The following is an 18,403-nucleotide window of genomic DNA, read 5'->3' as shown; positions in this document are numbered from 1 at the left end:
TGGACTGTGTGGGAGGAAGCCGGAGAACCCGGAGAGAACCCACGCTGCACGGGGAGAACATGCAAACTCCACGCAGAAAGATTCCGGTGCCCCCTCCAGGACGCAACCCGGTGACCTTCTTGCTGCGAGGCAACAGTGCTAACCACCGCTCCACCTTGCAGCCCCAGAACCCGATGTTTCAAAGCAAAACATTGCATTAACTGGATTATAAATGATATTCACTTCACCTGTCAGTGGCTTTAATGCTGTGGCTGATTGAAATACGTCCCTGCATCGTGGACAGCTTTTTGCTCGGCACAGTCTACACCTCGGGACTGTAAAGCCTGAGGCATTGTAACAGTAGTGTCTATTCAGCATCCTTCCAGGACTTCACCCAGAGGCCATGTGTAGGTACACTCACACACTTTCCTTCATCTAGTCACACAAACTTTTCTTTCTGTGCACACTATTCATACACACAACTTCTGAAGGCAGAATGAAGCATGGCAATTCAACACATGCAGGAGACCAATTTGGTGAGAAGGAAGAAGCAGGGGAAAAAAAGAACATGCAGCAATGACAAATTCCAGGACATTCGCCCTCTTAAATCTTTTTTTTTTTTTTAGGTGATCCACAATCCTTTATGGTTTATGTAGCAGGCTGTCTGCTCCTGCTGACCCAGCACACACTCACCATCTGTGACTGCTCAATACCGATATAATATGCTAACGTATGGGACCAATACTGCTGATGGTCAGGCTATGTTAAAAAACTATAGAGGTATGCAGTTATTTTTGTTTTTACTAAAGAGCCGGTCCCAAGCCAACGTGCAGATCTGTACGAAGGAAACCAAGCAAGCGATCTGCTTAACTTAGCACCTTAGAGCTTGCTCCTTTTGTTACTGAGAATTGTCAGCGGTGGGAAAATCCTGTATCTTGTTTCCACAGCGTGAGCAGCTACTTTACAGTCTGATACAGGACCACAGACACTTGTTCAGTGTACTGCATGTGATATTTCTAATGGTGTAATACCTGTTCTGTACATTTAGTCTCATTGCACATATTAACACCGTGTGTTTTTGACTATGCTGGCTTTTGTTTATCACAACTATCAAAATGAAAAGGTCAATGCCGATCATTTGACTCGTCTGCATGATCCTTTCCCTGCCCTGGGCTCACAGCCTGGCTTTAAACTCCAGACCGTTGAAAATGAGTGGGACTTTAATTTAATATAATTGACATTTAGAGAACATTTACAGTTTATGAACAATTCTGTGGTTGAGCTATGACGTGTAATGAACTACATGTGCAAATATGAGTCACTGGAACACTCAGGGATTAACTTCTGACAATATTTGCGTATGAATTTGATTTATCACAGGTCTCCTACATTAAGTTGGTATTAATAAGGCCTTGGATTAGCAAGGAGGCTGGAACAAGTATAAAGACAACCACACAAAGAGCTTAACAGACATTAAAACAGTGTGTGGTGTAGCTCAGCAAGATCACATTTTCTCACTATTGCCAATCTGTAGAAAAGTCTAACCCTGACCCACATAACTGTGGTACATAAGCTGCACGCACATCAAGAAGAGTATATAATGTATTAAAGCAAAGGGGGGGAAGCATACAGAACATAAGAATATGTAAAAAGGAAATTAAGGGATTAGCAGTCAGATTTGTTAATCCTTATTGTGTTGCTCATATTTGCACGCAGATGGTTTGCGACACTCATAAACACCTCCAAGTTTTATATGACACCGGATTATGTGACAATGTTTAAAACTCTGCCTTAGAGCGGATTAAACTGCGTTACAGCCCATCATTCTCAAACTTTGACAACATAAAATCGTGGCAACTGTGGGAGTTCCCGGTGTTGATAGTGTTTTATTACCATGTTATTACTTTGAAAGGAAAGTTTTCCAGCACCTGTGAATGTTTTTATAACCGAGACCAATACCTTTGTTTTTAAAAAAATGCCCTCAACAATGTGGAAGAGTGTAATAAGATATATTATTATTACTATTGTTACTATTTGTTTCTAGGTCGCTCACACTGTTGAATCAAACGGCACAAAAATAAGCACTGTGAACTTACATGACAATGCGGCGGTTCAGGAACCAGTATTTACGGTGGTGTCGGTCGTATCCAACCGGTAGTTGACGGATAAACGGTTTGCTCTTCTGCACTTCTGGGATGCAGTCCGCCACACCAGGTACCTTGTGCGCCACACAAACCTCGCACTGCCACTCATCCTCTGGCACTTCCTGCAACGGCGGCTTCACGCACTCCAGATGGTAAACGGCTGAACACGTCTCACAGCACAGCAGGTCGCCGAGACGGTGGCACACCCTGCAGTGATCGTCGTAAGCAACCACGCCTTCCGACATCAGCTCCTCCCGGGCAATGTTGGTCGCCAAGAACTGGTCCACCAAAAACTGAAGAACTTTAATTTTACCATCCAGCGGTTCATAGGGGTAATCCTCGCGCTCCTGGAAAGGCAGAATGTGCCGGTACTCCGGGTCGCTCTCGCAGTACGCCCGCACCACCTCCGGCCAAGTCATACCATCGACAAAGTACAAAGTGGAGTTAACAGAGTCCTTTACGTCAGCAGGACCAAATGTGGTGTTGGAAGTGTCCTCCTCTCTGAGAATAGCTTTGAGCAGGGAGATGTGGGTCTCTGCCAGCAGCGTGCACTGCTCCTGGCTAGCCAAGGCTGCACAGAAATCCTCAAAGCGGAACGGGGAGAGCCGCAAGACTGTGCCAAAGTTGCGTAGGACCTCGTAGACGGCAGACACATTGAGGAGCTGTGAGGTAGGAACCAGGAGGTCCTCAGAGGACTTGGGAAGCTCCAAGGCAGGAATGTCCTTTGCCTCAAGAATGGGAGAGTGTGGTCGCAGTGCCCGATTCCTTCTTCGGCCTGCAACAAGTAAAAGGAAAAAAGAGTCAGGAAAAGGGAGGAAAAAATAAATAAAAAAGGGTGGCATAAAAACAGCATGTATATATATGCACAGGAATGCAAACCAAACTGGAATGAGCTCTACTGCATATGTTACCAATAGACTGTGCAATCTAATATCTGAACGTATTTGCATCCTTGACTTTTCCTTGACTGCATTCTCTGATTTTGCAATACTAAAGTGTCTGCAGTTAATGCAGGCACTGGGGAATACCCCTGGGCAGACATGTGACAATCTTACACTTTTCCTTTTAGGATCCCCCAAGAGGCATCCCTTAAGTAACACCAGTGCACTTGGGTAGATCCAAGAGCATATCCTGTTCTAATAAAAAAAAAAAAAGCATCAAATATCAGTATGCTAATGGAATCAGGCACCCTGGCCCTTACAAATACCACACGGAACAAGTGGAACATTTAATTTTGAGGAATCACAGACAAATGCTAAAATGAAATGGGTCATTTGTATCACTGTGTGGCATCGGAAGTGACATTATAAAAATGCAGACAACATTCTGGTCCCTGGCCACAACAGCTACATCATTCAAGCTAATTTAGAAGCCTGTCTTTGTTTCTCTGGGGAGGATGCAGATGGTGCAGCATATGAACCGTACCTGCAAATTCCCTCTTGTCTGTGTGTGTGTGTCTCTGTGCACACTATCCTTACATTGAAACATTTCTGAATGGTGGAATAAACTTGAATTTGTGATTGATTTCAATGGGTCACTGCAGGTCAACTGATCCGGCCTCATGATCCCCCAAGTGAACGAGGCCATCTCTATAAGACTCTATAATAACTATGGTGTATAGTAGTAGTCATTTTTGCATTATATAGTAAATACTGGTGAGCACTTCTAGTTTTCTTTTCACAATCTCAGAGATTCTGTGACTCTATTGCAGAGTGTAAGATGATACACTAACTTTTCATAAGTGCTACACAACCCTTTATCCACACTATTAGCCATGGTATATTTTCAGTGTAAGAGCTTGTAATAACTGCTGATGAATTGGAAACTGTTTTGGAGATATATTTGTGTTAGGTGAGGTATACAAAGTATGGCTTACCAGGGATGTGTAAACAGTGATGGGACAACAGCAGCAAAACAATGTTTAAAAAAAAAAACTTAATGGATCTAACAAGGGTGGACAGCAGGTTCTATGCAGCATCTAACATGAGAACGTGCATGTAAAATGTGTCTGAAAACACCATGGATACATCTGTCGGCAGATGACAGTAAAAGCATCGTAATTTCTGTCTGTCACCGTGGGTCTTATGAAAGGCCCCTCACACTTGGCTGCACAGCGATGCCATGTTCACACATCTTTAGCAAAAGCAGGCAGCCTGATCATTAGAAGTCGAGAGGTATGTGTGTAATCCCTGAACCACTTCAACTGCATCTAACCAGAGTGCAGTCAACAGGGTGCATGGATCGAGAAATCAAATCTACATTTGGATATTACTTTCTGATGAATGCAAAAGATGTTGTTAGTTGATAGTAAATGTATCCCAACAATACATTTATGACAAAGAGTGAGCATTTACTGTTGGCAGATATTGAAAAAATCTAAAATGCCCCCCAACTGCAAAAAATACATTTAAAAAAATCAGTGTCTGCACCTTTACAGCTATTTTTCTAATGATATGTGGAATCACTTGCAGCAGCTGGCATACTCCACCCAATGCATTGCATTACATAACACATGTGTCAACTGATGTTTTTGCAGACAGACTTTATTAACGTGACTGTCCGTGACTGGAGAAGAAGTGATGGATCTAATTTCCTCACCTGATAAACATAAGTGTGGTTACTATGGTAACCGTGCACCGTGAAATGAGTTGAAGTGTTTGCAACAAGTGCAAAAAAAAAGAGCGCTTCTCTTCAAAATACCCGCCTGTCAAAGTCATTTAGCAGCATTATGCAACTAAAATATGTCTCCTGGAAGCGAACTGGAAAATGTAGCAACTGTGCACAAAAATCTGAAACAATGTTTTTTTTTTTTAATGTTACTGGATACAAATGTATGACGTCCTGCACTTTTGGGGAAAAAAGTAGCAATATGAACTGTCAATCCGTTTCCAGTTGTAAAAAAAAAAAAAATGTTATCAAATTCCGTGTTTTGGTGCTGCGTAGCTCACATAGCACAAACTACACTTACTGTGCAAAAGTAGAAATGCAATGAATGAAATAAATAGAAAGTCGCAAATATACTTCACGCATCCTGTTTCTCTGCGCTTCGAAAAACAAATGGAAAGCATCGCGCGTGAAAATAGCGTGAAAAAAGCACGGCGAAATTCTTAATAACAAAATGACAACAAAAAAAATGTGCTGATCCGACAAAAGTCAAAAACACGAGAGCCGGTTGAAGCGTGGAGCAGATCTGCAAGCCAGCGGCCAGCAGAGCACACGGTAAACAAAGGCCTGTTTCTGAGTGCAAGCTCCATTTTGAACAATGCGGCTTGGTTTCTGTACTGAGCTAAAAATAAAATGCACACTTTAAGTAATGCAAACCTGCTTTGGCAAAGTGCGTGCACTTGCAAACCAACGTACCTGGGGTGCTCCCGAGCGTGCTGTGGCTCCTAAAACTACTCTCGGTACAGTAGCTGGCATCATCCTCCTCTGGTAGTTCCTCCAGATAGTCAGAGTCGTTTCCCAAGGCCTCCTCCTCTTCTTCAAGATCCGACGAAGGGTTGTCGTTCAAGAGTTCATCTTCGTCTGACCGGTAGCTGAAATTATCATCCTCCTCGTCGCTGTTGTCGTCGTACACCACCTTAGTTTGAGGCCGCCTCACTCCGCCTCTACCGCCGCGGCCGCCTCTCGACCCCCTGCCTCTGCCTCTACCTCCTCTGCCCCGCGATGCCGCGGCAGCCGCGGTGGTGGAGGATCCAACTTTCCTGCGGCCCCGAGACGAATGAAAGTTCTCTCGGCCGGAGATTTCTGTATCCACCTCCAGAGAGCCAGTGGCGCAAACGCCAGCACTCACACCCCGTCCCCGAGCCCGTCCTCTGCCTCTTCCCCGTCCACGCATCCCTCTGCTCCTGCCGCCCCGAGAGCCGCGGACTGGCCCGGGTGAACCTTCCCGCATCACGGCTGCTTGTTTGGGCGGCCTTCCTCTTCTCCCTCTCATTGTGGGAGAGAGTCTCTGCTGTTCCGCTTCAATCTCGGTGCTTGGGTGAGCCACACACACCGGAGAAAAACGGGGGGGGAAAAAACTGACAAATCGGGCGACCGTTCCCGATTGGTCCCCACCAAGCCCCGGTCTCAATTTCAGGGTGTAAAGCTCAAACTGAATGGCCGGTGTCCCGCTCTGGGTCGCCTGCAGACGCCATTTTTCTTCTCGACTCTCCCTCCGTTGAAAACACAGCAGGCCTCAGAGCTGCGTCAAGCTAACGTCAGTTAGCAGTGGTTGGACCTGGAATGAAGCGTTCTTTCCTTCAAAATAAATACACTAAAAAGAAAAACAATGACAAGAATTATGTAATCCCATGTATATAGAACAAAATATAACTGTCGGTCTTGATCATATGAATTATTGATTGGTTCCTATGATAGTTTCCATAACCCAGTAATGCGTTTTACACGATTTCATGTTAAGGAGTTCGCTATAGCAGAACCGGAAGTTGTATTTGTACTCTCTAACTTGACGCTAGCAGGCCTGAGTGGGTACGAGGTCACGTGACTCACTATTCTACAATAGACGCAATTGCCGTGCTAGTTCATAAAATTAGTTATCCATGCAAACGCTACCCGCCAGTGCTACTTTAATAGCGTTTGCTGCTTCTGGTGGATGCTTTCAATTACAGGTGGGCCGAGTATTTTTGGAGAAAAACCATCGTTCGTTTTCGGCCATGTCGCCATCGTCGTCACAGCAAAGCGAGGCGAGAAGATAATACGTCCGACATTGAGCTCTATTACATGGACATAAATAAGCCATCATTAAAGTTAATACCGCGCGTATTTTTGCACGTGGCTGCTGCTGCAATTTATTCATCAAATAAACGCATTTCATGCAACTTTAAAATGAATTTTTATTTGTTTTTTTCAGTGAGTTAACTGAAACAAATCAGGAGTGATGCTGCGCTCATTAGCATTTCAAGAGTAGCAATAGCGCAATCTTCTGCGTTTGACTTTATGACTGAGATGTAGATAATGTTGATCTGTGCTCTTGTTTCTTTTCTTGGTCATTTGTCCAGCTTGTTCAGTAGCAGACGAAGTAAAACAACAGTAGCCAGTTAGCAGGCTAAAGAGATGGGAAGCAGTCTTTCTCATTGTTTTGGTATTTTAGATTTTTGGTCAGTCTAATCTATGTATATGTGCAGTTAGCTTCATATTCCCACTAATGCTGGAAAAGGGATATCTGTTGTCGTGGCCGAGTGGTTAAGGCGATGGACTAGAAATCCATTGGGGTCTCCCCGCGCAGGTTCGAATCCTGCCGACAACGTTAGTATTTTGTTCTTCTTGGTGTTGTGTTCTGGAGGGAAACCTTACATACGTTGTAATTCCAGAACTAGCTAAAGCTCAATGTTTTGTTGACCCTCAGCTCCCTAAGAGCCACAACAACCTCACCAAATCACTGGCTTCTGTTCAATCGACTATCATATTATTTCCTTCACACATTTTTATATTTCTATTTTCCTCCCCCCACACTGCACCCATTCACATCGAAGTGTACAAAACTAAAATAAAAGCAATGCATTATTAGTCACTAAAATAACACAAACGCTGATGCATCCCAAATTTAATCACTGTCCTGATACCTGACAGCATCTTTTCGTAAAAAAATAAAGTCACACGTGGATTAACAGTTTCCTTTGTGTTATATATTTATATTCAACATGAGAGGTTTTCATGTGGAAAACCCAGTATAAAGACGCAACTGTGAGATTTACAAAATGTTCAGTTGTGTGAGGAAGCATACAAGAAGAAAAACAAGAATTCACTCTCACAGTTACAGTTTCAGAGGCAGCGAGCCATCAGAATTACAAACCATTTCCACACTGCTGAATGAGGCGGCTTTTGCATGTATTTTACACATCTGTATGAGCAGACAGTAAATTAAAAATGCAAACCATGTTATCCAAAATTTCATCAGCTTGAACAAGTTTTAAAACGTGGTTCAAAGACATCTGCAGCTTACTCAAAAACATTTCATCAGGAACTTTTTTTTTCATGTGCAGAAACTCTTGTAACATCTGCACCAAAAAGCACTTTGGGACAAAACATAACCTTGAAACCGCTTTCGATGAACAGCTGGAACGAGACAGTATTCTCAAGCATTTATTAAAATTACTCTGTATACATGCTAAAACAGCTCAATGACTTCAATTGAGTATTGTCCGACGTCCTTCTTCACCTTTGTCTTTTTAAGCTCTTGGAGGCTGACCTCGATCTTTCCCAGCTCAGAAACTAGTCTCACCTGAGGACACAAAAAAAAAAGACATTTTACATTTCTGATAAAATTGCATTACTGTCCATGAAGCCCTCACACAATGCGTTTTATTCTTTATGCTGGAACCCACACCAATCCCCAACAGTTAGGAACTACGTCTCTTCATTACTACAATTAAAAAGCTTAAGTGGGTGTTTATGAAAACGGGAAACCTGTTACCTGAGACTTAACAAAGTTGTGGAGGCTCAGCAGTAAGCCTTTGGCCTCTGGAGTCATCACCAGCACTGTAAAATGGGCATCCAACATCAAGCATACCCAATCCATGACCTACAATGAAAACACAAAGGAAAATAGAGTTAGCAATGTAATTCTTTTCAAACTGGAAGAGCATCTCATTTTTTTTTTTTTCCCTAGTATCTTTTAGTAATGTTTGTGCTGTCATGTGCTTGCTGAGGCTAAAAATAGGTGTATCTTTTGATATCAGATGATCGCACATGACACAAAAATGCTGCATCTTCATGGAATGCATTTCCTTACAATTTATCTCTTCTGCTTGTATGCACTATGGCTGAACTAAATCCAGACAGTTCAGGTCTGACCTCCACCACATTCAAACTTAAATCTGTCAGCAGGGTGAAAAAAACCCATATATTCTTTGCCTCCAGACTTGTCACTTAATGTATCCATGCTGGGATGACGGACAGTAACTGCAGTGACATGTCAAGCGGGGCCACCCTCATTACCCGGTTAGACACCGATACAAACCTGAGCCAGACTTGGAGATCTGCATCCAGGCATGTGTAGGGAATCATCTTGGGAATATTTTAGGTAGAGAAACTTCAGGTACTGGAGGAAAAGCTGGTCGGACGAAAAAAGAAAATGACAAATGTAACAGCTGTTCTGGAACGTGAACTCAGCACTGGTTGGTTTGTTTTAGAGAAAAAGGGGAAAAAAAGGCTTGCCGTTACTCACAACAACATGCTGGGAAGAAAGGTCCTTTAGGTGTGGGAGGAGGAAAGTTTCACTGTATGCCGTCAGCAGGACCTCATTTCTGTGCACCTTGAGTTAAGATCTCAAACATTCATATTTCTGTGCGACTTTAAATTCAAATCATTCAACAGACAGTGTGCAATAGCGCTGTCGAACTATACCACCGATAGATATTGTTAGGCAACTGGCACAAAGTATAAAAATATCTGACAGAGATAAAGTTTCAGTTGAATGCGAGGATACAGTAGAACGGCCTTATGTAAGCCCACAGGACAAATCAGTTCTGGTGGAGCTGCCTTCTTCTTGGCTTGTGTTCTGGTCTGATGGCCGCTGACATCGTTTGAGCCGTCCTCCTCACAGGAAGTGGAGCTAAAGCCATTCTGCAAGCCAACCTGGCCGCGCTCTCTTGAGATTAGGGTTTCCATGAAAGAGACGCTGTCAGGCTCCAGGCTCGCTTTCTCCGCATCGACATCTGGCATACTGGAAAAAAAAAAAAAAAGAAAAAAGTGAGAACCAAGCAGTGTTATTTCTGTCACTAGTGTCAGGCTAATGATCAGTTCATTAAATCACTACACTACATCGACTAAGCTGTATGAATAATATCAAATGAGTTTCATTGAACTAAAAAATGTAAATTAATAGTTTGAAGCCGCTATTTTAGAATTAGAAATTGTTTTACTACCCCTCAGTGCTCGAATCAAATTGACACAGAAATCAATTAACGATCCATTTCAGTGTTAATTGTAGTAGTCGTGCCCTTAACAGTGATCCATATTACCTGATGAATGTCTTGAGACAGGCACAGGTGACAGCTTCTGGGATGTCGGGGAAGAACTGCAAGCAGAGCTGACACAGGAAGTAATCTTTCTTCTCAAGGGCCAGCAGCACAAGGTCTGGACACACACTGTTGAAGGTGATAATGGTAAATTGTTATGATCAAGAGAATCAACACTGGTATTTACTCCTGGTAATTACTTGTCTGGCATATAGAAATGGAGTTTGAGACATTCGGTTCATGTCTTTTGCATTAAAATACAATCCTTTATAATGATATCTTCATTCAAGTGTGGGTTCTGGCATTTATAAGAGTATTAAAGTTCAGAAATACATTCTGCAGACGGAAGAATGATGAAGCTGTTTTATGAATTATATTTGCATCTTCTATTATTGTTGCACCGACACACCAGAACAAATTCCTCGTATTGTGCAAACTATACCTGGAAATAAACTTGTTTCTGATTCTGAATTATCATCTTGTAATTTCATCATCCGGATCCCGTTGCCCTGCCTTACTGACCTGTGACAGAGGTACCGAGTGTGCACAAGCTGTGACAGGGTACTGGGGGCGTAGAAAGCCGGATCAGCCAGACTTCGGGACACGAGGGTCGACGCTAGCTGTCCCACTGAGGGCTGCAGGTCCTGGAGGTCCGCCCTGGCTAGGAGCCCCTCCACCTCTTTCTGGACCTCTTCTATCGGCGCTGTCTGCACGGGAACAATAAAATATTTTATCATTTCAGAATTGTTTGGTATCAATTCAATCGTTTCATTAACTCATGACAGCATGCAGATTTAGTATTTTGCTAAGAGCCATGATAAATCTGACTTTACCTTGATGAGCTCCAGTACTTGGTCAATAGTTAAACTAGGGGTTGATTGGGTCTTACGTGTTGTTCTCTGTATGGGAAAAAAGAAAAAGATGAGAATCATATGAAGGATCTACCAGACAACGGAGGAATCAGTAAACCTGGACTCTTCATGTGGCACTAAAGACGGAAGAGACTTTAAAAGTTTGAAATGAATTGTTGATTTGCAAGGTTTATTCAGTCATTTCAAAGGTGTGGCTAAAACGGTTTTGAGAAGCAAATCTTTAAAAATTAACTTAGGTTAATTTCTGTAATACGACAATGTCCCCATCGTCATATTACATCATTTTGCACATTGTGTAAATATATTATAAATATCATATAAAGCTGGTACTTAATGAGTGGAGTCAGTACACATCTTTTTTATTTACTGTTGTTCTGGGAAAAGCTAAGTTGAGTTTTCAAGGCAGCTGTGTGGGCGACTGATGCATTTGCAATTCATTTAACAAAAACTGACTGACTGTAACTAAATAAATGGTCTTATAACGAGGTTATCCAACATACCGTCTTCCTGGTCTCCACTGTTCTGGAGGGCTGAGCTTTCTCTCCGTGCAGAATGTTATTCCATGATGGTACAAAAGCTGGAGCTTTGGATTCTGTGGCCGAGAATCATGTAGAAATGTGCATCAATTATGGGAAATACGTACGTGAACATATGGTTCATCATTTCAGCAAGAATTATTTCTGGTAAACGAGTGAAGTAAGAAGTTATTATTAGTAATTTTGCTTTTTAGCTCACCTTCAGTCTTGGCCTGTCTTAGCTTTCCCAGGGCAGAGGCAAGAGAGGATTTGGGGCATTCAAATGGTATAACTGAGAGGGTTTTCCCATGTGGAATAAATACTTTATTCGAATAACTCCAGAGCTATATCAGAGAAAAAAAACAAAAAACAAAATCAACACAAAACAGCATTAGAGGTGCAAGTGAAGTAGATAAAGTTCACAAATCTTACCTGCCAAACTAGTCTATTCATGCATCAGTTTTAGAATTGTAAACTGCTATTAAGTTGTGAGGAGGGACAGTGAGCCCCATCACAGTGGAGAGCAGACACAATGTTCTACCAAAGTCATACAGTCCTCCATCAGCACCCAGCAGCTGGAAGGACAGGGAACCTTGGCCTGCACTAATAATAACCTGAGAGAGCACTAGGTAGTTCACGGACACTTCTAAAGCAAGCAACAAAAACTCATGTACACGTGTATGAGCTCCAGGGCCCGACTGCTGGCATGGCCTACATAAAACCAGCCATTTAAAAAAAACAAAACATAAGCTTGCTGGTTTATATGCAGTGAATAAACAACACATTCCTACCTGTCCATAGATTTTACCCGCCATCTCTTTTCCTGCTTGAAGAGTCTGAAAATTGGTATTCCAGATACAAAGAAAGTCTGAAACATTAAAGACAGAGAGTCAGTCAGAAATCATGCACACTCATAGCTAGTGCTGAGAACAGATCAGATACACATCTTCAAGTCATCCTTCTGATATATTTATCCTGAAAACAAGGTTCAAAAGTCAAAATTGATGCAGCTGAAGGCTAGAATAATGTCAGCCTTGTATTCATTTGAGTGCAAATAATTTACACATCTAAATTAATCTTAGTTTCAGAAAACTAACTTTCTGTAATTTTGCCACAAAACAAAATGCAGAGAGTGGATACAGGCCAGCTATGAATCATCACACATGATCCTTGTATGAAGTGATGTCTGTTTGCCACACGGCCACTACTCGGTGTGAGTTTTTCCAATTAAGGCAGACCAGGCAGAGGTGTAAATATAACATGTGCACAGAGCCAGTGAAGCTTTTCTCTAACTGGCCAATCAAGATGGAAGACACGGGCAGGTAGGACAATATTGACCTACATTTAATCAGTATTCTGGTGTGAACTTTGCAGACTAAAACCTTTGGGACAAAGCTCCTTTGTGCATGCTGACTCACTAGCAAGACAGACTAAAAGCTTTTTAATATATGCCAGACTGACTTCAACAAGATCTGTGGTGCATAGGAGGAGTGAAAACCAACAGCATGTTTATTTGGGGCACTGTAATTAATTGTCATTTACCTTTACCGGCTCCAGCAGAGGGGTGTGGAACCCCGACAACAGCTACATGGGCTTCATCCAGGACCATGGCTGATGCCGCCTCCAGCAGGCCGTCACCGACAGGAAGACCCAGCAGGAGGTTACGGGGCAGTGGGAGAGCCTGGGCCCCTTCTTCAGCCGCCAGGCCCTGCACAGAGACTACACTCTGGTACACATGACCGTTAGGATCTGAATGCCAGAAAAGCAATGAAGAGGAAACGTGTTAATCTGGGAAATGAAGAACTAACACCACTTATGTCATTTTTCTTGCATGTAACATCTCGAGGAATATTTGATGTTAGAAGCTAATGAGAATTAGTGATGCTGACTGTGAGCAAGGGCAAGTCAATGCCAGAAACACTGAAGGGATGACTGAATTGATACTATAATACTTTATATGTTACTTCTTGAATTGTATGGCAAACATAACTAACCACCATTAACGTAGGTCTTTCTTCACAAACCTCCTGTCCTGCTGCACCACCAAGTAATTAAGTTGCTTCCATTGTCTAGCAACGTCACTACTCAAATGTTTTTTATGTTTTCCATATTGTGATATCTTCTGTGCTGTGCTGAGCCTCTATTTTCTTTTTCAAGACTATAAAAGTAGCTCACGCTGTGAAACGCCGACGCTAAAAATGTTTCCACAGGAAATTCAGACTTACAGAGATAAAGTAGGTGGATGTGTTTATCTCTGTAGGAGGTCGAGAAGCTGAGCGGGGAGACACCAGGCTCCTCTCGCTCTAGCCGGTACCTCTGTAAAGTGTTCGGGTTCAGTCTCTGCAGGTAGAGGAAATGATCTCCTTTCTGTGGGAAGACATTGACAAAGCAAACAGGCATTTAGAAACATCAATATGCAGAGCAGATGCAAATGTCCACAGAGAAAACATGAGCTGTTGTTTTAACTTAAGAGCTGTAATACAAAGGCAATAAATGCTTGAGATCTTACGGAAACCTACCTGTTCAGTTGTAAAGATGACAAACTGCTGCCTCTCTGCCACTATGTTGGTGCTCCACCTAAAGACAAAAAATACAACACACACATCAAGAGAAAATGCCTCAAACTGCAGCACAGCATTTGAAATTAGGATGTTTGCATGCTAGAAACCTGATATTCTCTTCTTGAGCCAGGACTTCTTCTATGGTTTGCTGGGGAGCAGCAAGCAGGGAGTCCAGCAATCTCACAGCTCCTCTCTTAAACAAGACCACAGGCTCCCCTCCATGGACGCAGTGGATCATCCAGATATCTGATGACACCTGGACAGACAGCAGACACAGACGGCATAAGCTAGAATGTCTTCAGTTTTGTCAGCAATCATTAGGGGCATTCATAATGACATTTAAGGTTGGTTACTCTAAAAACACTGTGGAGAATTTTAGGAGGAAGGAAAGAAAACAGGAAAAACACATCCTTTTAAGTTTCTATAGCTTAAGTTAAGCACAATGGAGATAGAAGAGAAAAACAACTTGTCCAGACTTACAGTTGCTTTGAAGGCTTTGTCTAAGAGTACGTCTTCTTCTTTCCAAATTCTGATCACCTTAAAAACAAAAACACAGCAACATTATAATGTGACAGAACTTTCAGAAAGGTCAGATCTGTGCAGACATGTTGGGAAATTAACAAAGCAAAACACAGATGAGTCCAAGGACCACACAGTGTAAATTAAAGTGATTAAAATGTAAGACATCCAAAAATGTGTGGTGTATTAATGTAGAAAAATGGACCTTAAACTATAGGTACAACAAAACAGATAATGCAAACATGGTAAGCAGGTGGATGGGAGAATGAAGCCATGCAAAAGAAAAGTAGTAAACTACCAAATAGGGCTGGGCCGTATCATACGGTGCACGGTAATACCAGTGTAATGTTAGGCGATGATATGAAATTGAAATATTGCGATAAAATGTGAATGAAACGCGGTTGTGCAGTGCTGTTGTTTTCGTCCGGTCTAATGCACATGGAGTTAGAAGCAGGCGGCGACCGAGGAGGATGCAGTGCATTGACTGACACAGTAGGGCTGGACCCGAATATCAGAATATTCGGCCATTGTGGTGGTGTCCGCATAGCAATTTTGAGATGCAAATATTTGCCCGCCCCCTGCCTTCACCCTAAGTCAGGTGGGATAGGCTCCAGTCCCCCGCGACCCTAGTGAGGATTAAGTGGCGTATAGATAATGGATAGATGTTTGCCTGCCACCCGCCGCAACCACCACCCCCACCACCCGATGGTGGAAACAGAAGTGTCACCACTATCCTGAACTGGCATCAGCAGCCAAGTACTGCCTGTGCATCCAGTCCACTTCCACCCCATCGGTCCAAATATTCACCCGCTGCTACACCCCCCAGAAATTGCTCTTTTTTTATTTGCACCAATAAAGTTGTGCAGTTTTGAGGCATTTTGTCTAGTGTCAACGATATCATCAGTTATATCGTTACTGCAAATTTTCTCATTTACATCGTGATAACCATTTTTGGCCGTATCACCCTGCCCTACTACCAAAACACAAATGAAACTGAAAAAGTACTATTCAGGTCATTGCAATTTCAATAAACTTGGTGCTTATAGCTTATAACGGTTTTATGCTTGATAATTGAATGGAAAAATAAAATAACCACCCCTGTGTGGGTTTCGTTTACTTCGGGTGCAAACCGATAGTCGTTCAGTTGTGGTTCAGTGTGACTCTGTACAGATGCTGCACCAAGAATGTTGTGTACCAGTCTCCACCTGCACAGTACAAGAATGGCAGAAAAAGCTACCTTGTTGTCTGAGACCGCCACATATTCCTTGGTTTGTGGGTTGAAGACTGCAGAACAGGTCAGAGTTTGTCCTTGTTTCACCGTCCAGCTGCCCAGGAGCTTCTGGTCTGACACCTGCCACCACATAAAAGAGGGAAATAATTCATAAAGGGTTCAGTTACTTACATATACAGCTGCTGCAGATCAGCACAGAGCTAACTGTTGACCACTGTGGCCTGAGGTGTCGAGTAAATCAAAGTTTTAGTGTGTTTAGATGCTCCAGTGTAATTAGCTGACAACAGCTAAATGAGCACAAAACCTGCCAGTTAAAAATCTGTTTATCCAGATGTGCGTGACTTCTTGTGAGCAAAGCTAACGTTAGCTAACCTTTACTTCTTTCTGCGGACTAGCATAATATTTACTCCAAACTTATGTGACATTTACTGTCGATATATTCAGAAAAGAACGGCTGTACCACCACAGCTATATGGTTTGTCCTTCTTCTGTGAAACGTTTTGGTTCTGACACTATCGGTGATAAGAGCCGAGGATGCTAACACGAGTTACTACAGGTCGCATTGATCAGCTCAAAACAAGGGTTAAACGTTACCTTGTACAGAGTCACAGATCTGGCCGAGTCGGTGACGACGACATGGTCGCTGTCTCTCTCCTCTTCGATCCCTTGAATGCCTGAACTTGACAGATTTTGATCTGGAACGAGCCCGCACAACGTGTATCCCTCATACAGCGCTGCCATGATGGACGAGAAGAAAGTGGAATGCGGCGGATCTCGCGAGAATAGAGGAAAGCTCAACCGGAACCACGAGACCGCCTGCAGCTGCAGCGTGGATTTAAGAGCGTGAGAAATAAGGCATTTCAATAAATGGATCAATCAGATTTTAATTATATAGCATTTTCATATATATGACATGTAAAAGAAAGTGCTTTATAGATTAAAAGCGTCAAATGCAATAAAATTGTACAAACAATATAGATTTTTGGTTTAATTATAATTAAAAGCCAGAACCAGAAGAACTGATGGTTCCAGAGGCAGTTAAGAGGGTACAAAACGTATTAAACTCACCCAGAAATTACCAATATTTATGGATTTGTTTTATATATAAAATAAAGAAGTTATCTCTTTTGCAATTGTCCTGTAGGTTATAGCCACTAAACTATGACTCTTGTGACTTTTGGCAAGTGGAAAATGGTATTATGTAAGTTGAACTGGTCCTTTTAAAGCTATTAAAGCTTTTAAAAAAGGACTGAATTGGTTCATGTAGAACACATAGGAGGTAAAATTATTCAGAGACATGAGGATAATTACTTTTGTCGCCTGCAATCAGGTTTTGGCAGACCGTCACTTTTAGGCACAACAGCAGACCACAATCATCTGCTCAGATTCAAGCGCATCACTTACCTGCTACACAAGTCATCCAGACAGCAGACCAGACATCCTACCACAGCAATGACTATACAGAATCCAAATGATGGGACTGTGAGTTGCATTTTTATGGACACCTGCACGCACAGGAATAAAAAGGAAATGAAATGGCAGACAAAGGAACAAAGGAAGTCACAAAAACATGTTCACATTTAAAAATAACATCAGCAGGACAGAAATTAAATGCATCATCATGTAGAGACCGAAGGAAACGTTGCAAAAGCAATGGGAGGAAGAGAGGAAAGGAAGATGGTGCTACACAGAGTGCAGAGGAAAGTGGATAAGAGGAGAGAGGAAACAGTTACACCAAGACTGATGTTTAGACACACACGATTAAAATGTTCAAAACAGGAAAATACAACGCGTGCAGATGTGACTACTGCAGGGGAGGAAGAGACTGCAGAGCACATAATAGTACATTGTCATAGATATGACACAGAGAGAAGACAACCAATGGAAAACCTCAGGACAATAAAAGTAAACGTTGATTCCAGATTATATTTCAGTACCTCAGACAAACCAATTTAATTGAGAGGATAGCATTTTCAAGTTACACAGTCGTCCTCTTGATTACGCAAGTTAATCGAGAGGAAATATTCAAGATTTTATGACTTTATGGTTGGGCTGCAAGGTGGCTCAGTGGTTAGCATCGTTGCCTCACAGCAAGAAGGTCGCTGGTTCGCGTCCCGGTGAGGACACCCAGGATCTTGCTGTGTGGAGTTTGCATGTTCTTCCATGTAGCGTCGGTTCTCTCCAGGTTCTCCGGCACAAGTCCAAAAACATGTTGAGGTTAATTGGTGATTCCAAAATGTCCGTAGGTGTGAATGTGAGTGTGCTTGGTTGTCTGTCTCTAAGTGTAGCCCTGTGACAGACTCACAGGTGTCCCCTGCCTTCACCCTAAGTCAGCTGGGATAGACTCCAGCCCCCCCACGACCCTGGTGAAGTGTATAGATAATGGATGGACATTATAGTTCTTTTATTTGTTTTTAAAGTCACATGTGTTGTCAGCTGGGTACATTTTTGAACTTCTCTGTCTCTGTTTTAAATTGTACATTACGTTTTTATTTGGCTTTTGGTACCTAATACTTAGTATTCTAATAATTTTGTTGGGGGGGGGTTAAGGTTAATTTCATTCAATACAACTTTATTCTCTTCTACAAATTGATTGCTTTTGTACTTATTTTTGGTGC

General features: G+C 42.4%; 2 protein-coding genes and 1 non-coding gene across 9 annotated transcripts in view; 1 reads left to right on the top strand and 2 right to left on the bottom strand.

Annotated features, from left to right (window-relative positions):
• LOC103368237 (nucleosome-remodeling factor subunit BPTF) overlaps window positions 1–6,135 on the bottom strand; it is a 49,894-nt gene extending 43,759 nt beyond the window's left edge. For 5 of the 7 annotated variants that reach the window (XM_008296538.1, XM_008296540.1, XM_008296539.1 and 2 more), the window contains exons 1-2: window positions 5,484–6,135; window positions 2,076–2,898 (exon numbers count right to left, since the gene is read on the bottom strand). In XM_008296538.1, the coding sequence (XP_008294760.1) occupies window positions 2,076–2,898; window positions 5,484–6,060 (1,400 nt within the window). In that variant the 5' untranslated portion in view covers window positions 6,061–6,135. The remainder of the gene's footprint in view (window positions 1–2,075; window positions 2,899–5,483) is intronic. The other 2 variants (XR_520762.1, XM_008296541.1) reach the window with 1 other exon arrangement.
• Window positions 6,136–7,292: 1,157 nt separating this feature from the next.
• Window positions 7,293–7,374, top strand: trnas-aga (transfer RNA serine (anticodon AGA)). Its single transcript has one exon. It is a non-coding gene; the product is annotated as a tRNA-Ser (tRNA).
• A 358-nt stretch (window positions 7,375–7,732) lies between these two features.
• On the bottom strand, window positions 7,733–16,542 carry nol11 (nucleolar protein 11). Its single transcript, XM_008296537.1, has 18 exons — window positions 16,380–16,542; window positions 15,792–15,905; window positions 14,516–14,572; window positions 14,143–14,291; window positions 13,994–14,051; window positions 13,700–13,841; window positions 13,017–13,223; window positions 12,266–12,342; window positions 11,695–11,818; window positions 11,460–11,551; window positions 10,921–10,986; window positions 10,610–10,794; window positions 10,091–10,216; window positions 9,556–9,792; window positions 9,295–9,373; window positions 9,088–9,180; window positions 8,542–8,649; window positions 7,733–8,349 (listed from the first exon to the last, which is right to left on the bottom strand). Exons 1-18 carry the CDS (start codon window positions 16,524–16,526, stop codon window positions 8,236–8,238), a joined length of 2,175 nt encoding a protein of 724 aa, XP_008294759.1. The 5' UTR covers window positions 16,527–16,542; the 3' UTR covers window positions 7,733–8,235.
• Window positions 16,543–18,403: the final 1,861 nt, after the last annotated feature.

The sequence above is a fragment of the Stegastes partitus genome, unplaced genomic scaffold (genome assembly GCF_000690725.1).
Source record: "Stegastes partitus isolate 25-593 unplaced genomic scaffold, Stegastes_partitus-1.0.2 Scaffold1134, whole genome shotgun sequence".
NCBI lineage: Eukaryota > Metazoa > Chordata > Actinopteri > Pomacentridae > Stegastes > Stegastes partitus.
The sequence above is the reverse complement of the archived record's forward strand: the minus strand, read 5'-3'. Positions and strand labels throughout refer to the sequence as shown.